Below are 8351 nucleotides of genomic sequence, written 5' to 3' on the forward strand. Positions count from 1 at the left end.
AACGCAGCACAGGCACTTTTATATTACATGAAGTCAACACGTGAACACATAGTTTTCTTTAGTGCTTGATTAATTATGAACAGCTGCAACATGTAAAAGGAACAGAAACAGAGCAAAAATACATCCTCAGAATGCAGTAGTACACAAAAGGTTGCAAACTTCCAGTACATTTTCACGGGGACTTAAAAAAACAATATAAACTTTTGATGTTAAATGGAAATATAAAGGAATTTTAGATCTAAACATAAATATTAGCATCATGCAAAAATAATCCAGTGGGTTGCAGGAGTAGTTTAACACAGTGCACTGTACCTAATGTAGGATCTCCGATAATCCGTAATCGGACTGAAACTGAAGAATCAATTAAATGTTCCTCTCCCATATATTCAAAAGACTGAATGTCAAGATAGTGGAACAAACAGATACTGTAAATATGTCCAATTTTGCTGTTACAATCAACGTAAACATCCCCATTTTGTAAATAATCTGAAGCATGAGATTGAACGGAGTAGTTTAACTTTTTTTAACCTTATTTAGCATTTTTGGTACGATTTTGGAACCATGAAATGGAGACTTTTCAAAACTTCACAAATTTGGTTTCAGGGTAAACCTCTTTATGTATTATTATCGTTTTAGCGGTTTCCCTCATTTAATAACTCTTGACATCCTAAAATCACGCCTTCCAAAAATGCTTTATAGGAATTAAGTTAAATTCAAAAACTTTTGATTTTTTTGTCACATGACTGAGGGGCGGAGTAGAGCAGTTTGCTCTAAAGGAAGAGGTGGCGCTGAGGAGTTTGTATGAGAGGCCGACAGTTAGGAACGACTCTTAAAACTAGTATTTTATTATTTAAACAAAAAAACATTGATTTAAAATTAATCTATATCAAAGAAAATATTGTCTAAAAAATCTCAATCCATCACCCAGCCCTACAGTATATGTTACACCATGTATTCCGCATGATAATAATAATACAATATATCCCATTTTTTAACCTAGAATTCAGTAGAAATGTTTTAATGTTTACAAAGAAACGCACCTGATTATGAGTACAATTCTATTTTAAAGCAGAGCCTTAAGTGTTGTTTAACGCAACACACATTAACTTTAACATTATAATATCTGAAGCATGACTAAATATACCATGTGTGAGTATATCAGTGGCAAACAGATTAAATCGACTGCATTCTTCAAAGCTCAAGCAACAGACAGATGGTGTCTTTATATTTTTGTGCTGCAACAAAGAAATAAATCGATAAAAATGTTGATGTAGGTTTATTTCTTTGTATTTTTTTTTTTTATTTTTATTTCACGGTCATTAATCAGCATTTTTGTGGATGTGCCGTCATTAGCCAGCTGCTTGATTATTAACTGCCGTCCTTTGGAAAAGCTGTAAGGGAATGTACAGGTTATAAAATTCCAGAAACTCTGCATCACACTGTGTAACAGAGGCTGTAAAACTGCTGAGTTAAAAATCCCTGCAGAGAATATTAATTTGATCAAAAGGAGCGTTAGCACGGTAGGAAGAAGACTGCAAAGCATTACTGCAAGCTCGGCTTCACTGTTCAATATCTAGACTCAACAAATGTAATCTTCTTTATGATAGAAGTCGGAAAAATACATGGATTTTGACATTTTGTGCTTATTGCTTTGGCTAGCCGCTTGTTGGCTAAGAGAAGGGTGAGCTTTGCACAATTTGTGATAATGTAGAAAAAGAAAAGTAATAAATAGTCAAAGTAGCAAAAAAACTAAGAAGCCATACTCTTAAAGGTGCAGTCCGCAACTCTCAGATCCCTCCCTCCCCGCTGCTCTCTTGCCCTGCCTCCAAACTTTCCAAAGTCCCTCCCTCAGAGGAGCTAACAAGCTAACATTAGTCTGAGAGCAACATCACAGTAATATAACATACTCTGTTAAAAGCATATTACTGCAGCGTTTCTCTCTCTCTAAATGTGCACACACCGCAGCAGCAGCAGCAGCAACAACAACACAGTGTCACTTACAACAGCCATGAACAAACACATGCACTACAGAGTTCTAGTGTAACAATTACAAATCAAACATAATGTAAATCAAGCAGCAGTAAATACCTTTCAAGCAAAAAAGTCACCAATTCCATCTTCTACTCCTCCAGACCATACACTGGAAAAAAAAAAAAAAAAAAGTTGGCGCTGTAGCTCTGGGAAAGGGGCGGGGACTGTGAGCAACAGCTGACAGACAGCCCATCAAACACAATCCTGGCTCTGATTGGTTGTTTTTTGCTCGGTCACGGTGCATTCTGGCAATCTGCCAAAGGCTGCAGGGGGGCGGGGCTCAATGAGTCTGTTCAAACTACTAGTTTGATGTAAAGCTGTACTTACATAGTGACAGCTTTAGCAAATATGACAAAAAGTCACTTTTATAAGAGTTGCAGACTGCACCTTTAAATATTTAATGTAGCAAAATACTATTAACATCACCATTTAAATCTGTATCAGTTGTTCCTCAGCAATGTTGTCAAATACAATACAACGGAATACGTTAAATCCTCCAAAATTAGACAAGAGGTTAAACATTTTATATGAGTTTTTTAATTTGACCTAACTTTTTCTTACTCACCTGATTCACCCTGCAATCATGCCATTTTGTAATTATTCCCATATAAAGCTAGATTCACAGAAATAGAGAAATATCAGATCAGACCTCAGATGACTTTAAATAAAAGATAATTTGGGCAAAAATGTACATTTCTTACAATACGCAAAAGAAAGCCTGAGGTGAAATTTTGTATTGGAGACTGTTAGTGGCACCATGCGTGTTATTTATTTTATGCTGCTGCTTCTTTTAGATTTAACTTTAGAGTGTTGCTTTTTGATGTGGTTAATCATTGTAAAGGTTTTTTCATTAAATGAAAACACCTTTTAATTCAACAAATAAAGCGTAAAATCAAAAAGTGACCAGGCACAGTATCCCTTCACGGACCACCAGTAGTAGTAGATAGGTTCCTCTAGCTATTACCAAATCCCCCTTGGTAGTTTTTTATTATGATTATTATTACTTGAGTTTTAAATCCACCAGAAAGTGAAAGAACCAAGTAATCCATTGTCACTGTGTTTATGGGCACTTTACCCACAATGCCTTATCTAACTGCAAACCTATGGATTTGTGGTCAGCACAGCAAGAATGTATTGGGTTTGAATCCCTAAAGTAACCCTGGAATCCTTCTTTTAGCTGTAGCTGTAGGTGTGTTTCCACTGTTGGAACTTTTCCCTGAAACTATCTCAGTAAATTTATCAGGGTTAAGAACTATCCTTTATTGGGGAAAATGTCTTTCCTTCACTATGTTTGTTTATCAATCAGCAAAATGGAGGATTCTATCAGGGAGTGGAATCAACCTGGCCATTTTTGATGATGATGATGCTCGGTTTGTTTCAACTGCTTATGTAATCATTGGTTGTGTGTGTAGTAGCAGTAGCAGGATATTCAGAAAATGATGGACATGCAGACATTAAATATCGTTCAAGGGACATAATTACCATAAACAAGAAAGTTCCTCGACATTTTAGTTGGAAAGATTCTAAATGTTCTTCAGATGTTTTTACGTTTGTGTTGTGTTTCAACTGCTTTATTGTACTTTTCCATGTACAGTGGGAATTATAGGATGTAACACTGTCTTCAGTGGAGCAGAAATAATCAGTTTGAAAAGCACTCAAACCAAATCAATTGGTTCCTTCAGTGCTGCTATGTCCGCTCTTTAATGACTGGCCTACATTAAACTCCCTGTTGGTAAATGCAGCATTGACGCACAGTTCCCCTCTGAGTAAACGCTACTGCTAACGATGAAATGTTGGAGCAAAGTTTATTTCATCCACTTATTGTTGCTTTTTACTGAAAATATAGGTAACAAATCTGAACATTTTCCAATACTATATACTTCCTTGCGCTACCTTTATTTAATAGCTTGTGACGGACTGTTGAGCTTTCATAGGAATAATTATCCTAAGATGAGAATCTGGTGATTACATATATGTTGCATGCCGATTTGTTACGTTATTTCTGGGTATGTATTCATACGTACAAATTTGTAAACGTTATGCACGGTAACGTAAATGTTACATACAGATATGTGTACCTTACGTACTGACACGTAGGTGTAATGTACGGACTTACATTTGTTACGTACAAATACGTAGTAGTTATGAACAGATAATTAAAGTTTAACTGTAGAGTAGAGATACGGTATATAGATGTACGGACATGTAAATGCTACGTATGAAGATATTTGCGATACAAACAAATTTGTATACCTTACGTACTTACATGTAAGTGTTATGTACAGACATAAATGCTACGTATGGATATAGAGACATGTTACATATAGGTATGTCAATATTATGCACAGATACGTGTGTTTTGTACCGATATTTACATGTTTTTCCAGACTGATTATATTTTATCTGCAATAATTTTAACCTAATATCTGCTTACAAATGCAGACAAAGGTTATACAGCTTGTAGATAGACGGATGTTTGGCTTTGCTGGTGTTTAGTTAAGGTTTCTTTTTGGAAAGCAAGTCTCTAGTGGGGTCTGAGAAGTGGCTACGCTGTGAACACGGTTGAAAAGGCAGAAGCACGTTGTTCACTGTGGTTTCTTTCAAACTCCTGCTGACGAAGCTTTTCAATGCCCTGAACCTCCAAGGATTGTTATTACACTAAATTACCTTGGCACTTTTTAGTTGTGCCTATCAATTCAAACTGTGGAGAATGACATCCTGCTTTTTAAATTTGGGAGATGCAATCTAACTGAAAGGGAGGAGTGCATTTTAGCAGGATCCGTCAGAAGAAGTACAGCCATTAAAGACAATCACCAATGGTAAATTAAAAGCACTCCTCTGCCTTTAATTTGACCGATGCTTTTTGAGTGGAATCTGGATGGGCAATTTTAAACATCACTATTTTGTTCTGAGCTCCACATTTTGAAGAGCTGTTACTCGTTTTAACGAGGGTCCTGTCATTGGAATGAATGCCTGGTTTGGATTAAGAGGTTTTATAAGTCATTTTTAAAAAACCATAATATGGTCCTCACTCCAAAAAAATGTCATCATATTAGCAAAGTAAGAAATAAATCTCCTGTAAATCAATTTCGTAGTTAAGAAAGTGACAGGAAATGTTTCCTTTATGAACAATCTCAGCAGAGAGTAGTTCTATAAAGAGCAGATGTTGTAAACCGTCACATTCACGACCATACGTCACGCCAGATGTCACACGTACTAAAACTGGAAGACCTCATTAATTATCAAATAGTGCAAATATGTTTATCCAAAAAGAGGGACTTTGTACTTTAAGAGGGCTTGTAATGAGATAACTAAAATAAAAAAAAAATGTTGCCATGTTTTTCTGTTTTTTTTAAAGCAATATTTTTCATTTTTTCTGAATTGATGAGAATACGTTTTTGTAGGAAATATTTTTTGTTGTTTTTCCTTGTAAAATTATTCTCATCAACTCAGAGAAAACCGAAAAAAATCCTAAAAATTGTAAAAACAGGGCAACATTTGTTTTTATTTTACTTATTTTTATCTCATCAATTCATTTGTGAATGTAATTAGCTTCCGCTAGTAGGGTGACCAAATTTTGATTTCCATAAAAGAGGACGTACTCGACGTTTTCTGGAATTTACCTTTAACATAAAAATAAAATAGAGTAAATACTTACAGTAACTTGTTATTGTTCATAAGGTTTAAAAAATGTATTTCTCTCTTTATAACAAAGACTTTACAAAATCTGAAATCAACAGGGACTCAAGTCCATCACATGTGACACTAAAGAGCAACTCGTTCGCTTTCAGAAACTGGTGGAATTTCTCAGATAATGCAAATACAGTATAAGCGGAAACATTTTAATGAGTTTGTAACATTCGATTAGAGAAGCAATAACTGGAGTTAAACGTCACAGATAGCCAGGTAGATGTAGCGTTAGCTTAAACCAAGCCCTGGTTTTACCTTCCTGAGCTAGGGTTGTTGGTGCCCCCTTGTAAGAAATGCTTCTACAGAGAAGTGTTTTTCTACTGTATATTTCACATTAGGAATTCTCTGTGAGCTCTCCTAGCTCTCTAGAAGGCTGTCTTGTCCGTGATAACTCCAGGCTGGAGGCTTAGTAATGTATGCAGTCTATTTTAGGGACATTCTTACTTTGAAACGAAGCTTTGACTAATCTTCACTCATCCTGGGGGGCACCCGGTAGGCATACTTCTCTTGGTGGCTGCTCTCCGCTGAGGACTTGGAAGTAGAGAAATGAGAAGGAAGGGGTGGGGGGGTGATGGGAGAAAGGTGGAGCAGGGAGGACAAGGTCATGTCGTGGCCTGTGGTGATCCTAAGAAGGTGCCATAGGCCTTGTAATTCCTGCCTGTGACACCTTCCACCCTGGGCTCCATCATCCCCAGCGCGCCATGACTAACCGGATCTGCTCTCAATCAAAGAGCCACAGGCTAGCTCCCTCACCCCAGTGCCCTCATCCTATTTGTCATTCACACTGCCTTGGCTCCACTCGACTCACTGGGACAGGAAGCCGCTGCCAGGCCTGGCCAACGCGCCCCCCTGGCTCGGTGAGGCGATGCCTGCGGGTGGCAGCAGACATTTAATAGATGAAATTGCTAATTTGTCAACAAGTTTTCCAGAGCTCAAAGGAAGCCCATTGACTGGAGGGCATTTGTGTTTTCTGGCCAATGGTTCACAGTGCAGTCGATGTAGAGGCCTTTCCATATCTAACATTTGTTGCTTTACTGGTTTTGGCTTGCTGTTTAGGAAGTGTGGCTTAACATTGATCTAACACCAAATGTTATTACACATGGTCCCTTTACAAATACACAAATAAATAAAACATATCAATTCCCTTGTACACATACAGTGCATTTATCTTCTAAAGTGGGGCCGGGAACGATATATCGAGATTCAAGAAATATTGAGTTTTCTATCTTGGCGACATAGAAAATAACAATATCTCGATATATATAATTGTATAGCTTATTTTGTATCAAAATAGCTGTTTTAAGAGTCGCTGCTTGCTGAGTGCATCCTAACCCAGATCAACCACTAAACAAGCCAAACTACAGAACTCACTCACACGTGCTGTCACTTATAGGAGAAAAAGCCAAAAGTGGCACATATTGTGCAGCTGTTTGTTAGTAAATGTGCCTGTGTGGCATTTTGTATCAGCAAATTTAACCCTAAATTGTCTTTCTGGTAAGATTTATATCGGATCGCCATTTTGGTCTTATCCTAAATATTGTCACATTCTTGTGCTTTGTGAGCTTGTAGTTGTGTGGATGCGTTAAAAGGTAGTGAAAATGTGTTTAATGTAAGTTTTATTATCTGTATTTTAGGTCAATAAATCAGCATATTATGATGACAGCTAAGCTTTATGTTCCTGGTTTTAACGACTCTGATTTCATGTTTATCTCACTTTTATCTGCTTTGTGTAATTTGATGTAATTACTGACAAACTAAATGTCCCAAAATCATAGTCACAATGCTTGATGGGGATTAGTGAAGTTTGAATGGAGTAAATAATTCTACTTTTCTGTGCTTAAGAAGTCGGTGAGTTATGTCTGACAAGTCTGTGGGTTTGTTTTCCAAACACTTGCTTCACATTTAACCACCCGTTTAAAGTAAATATAGAGAAAATGGATATATTCTGTGTTGTAATGGGTTTTTTTTTTTTTTTGCACGGACAAATATTCTGGCACTTAGTTTTTCTCTGTAACATTAACTGTCTTATTTACACATGACTGCAGAGGTCATTTTTCTTGTTTACATATTATGGTGTTGTTTCCATACAGATTTATTTCTATATGCAATTGTGATTGTTTCCACTGTTGGAGACGAGCTTTTTGTCTCTCATATATTTTTGTTTAATCAAACAGTGTCCAAGAAAAACAATTGTAGTGCATTTGAAAGCTTTATTAGATTGAACTGATATCAGCTCTTCTGTGCTTTTATTTATCCAGGGTTTCTCAGCACAGGAGACCAGGCAGCCAAAGGCAACTATGGGCTGCTGGATCAAATTCAAGCTCTAAGGTGGATCAAAGAAAACATCCAGGCCTTCAAAGGAGATCCAAAGAGAGTGACCATCTTTGGCTCGGGCGCCGGAGCTTCATGCGTCAGCCTGCTCACGCTCTCGCATTACTCAGAAGGTGCGTGTTCACAGCCACAACACGGTTTTTCCCCCCATGGAAGGGTCTTTTCGTCATTCAGTCACTTTCTGCTCTGGATGTGCATCTGCTTTCATGCTTTGATGCAGCGTGAGGCTTCACATCAAAAGCTGAACCACTCTGTGTTCCAAATTGTGTGTCGGGATGGATTGCAAGTAGATGTGGAAA

At 37.3% G+C, this 8351-nt stretch overlaps 1 protein-coding gene across 1 annotated transcript in view; it reads left to right on the plus strand.

Moving 5' to 3' along the window:
• nlgn4xa (neuroligin 4 X-linked a) overlaps nt 1–8351 on the plus strand; it is a 105832-nt gene that overhangs the window by 96803 nt on the left and 678 nt on the right. Inside the window, exon 4 of the mRNA XM_028472427.1 lies at nt 7980–8165. Within this exon, the coding sequence (XP_028328228.1) occupies nt 7980–8165 (186 nt within the window). The remainder of the gene's footprint in view (nt 1–7979; nt 8166–8351) is intronic.

Source organism: Gouania willdenowi, chromosome 2 (genome assembly GCF_900634775.1).
Source record: "Gouania willdenowi chromosome 2, fGouWil2.1, whole genome shotgun sequence".
Classification (NCBI taxonomy): Eukaryota; Metazoa; Chordata; class Actinopteri; order Blenniiformes; family Gobiesocidae; genus Gouania; species Gouania willdenowi.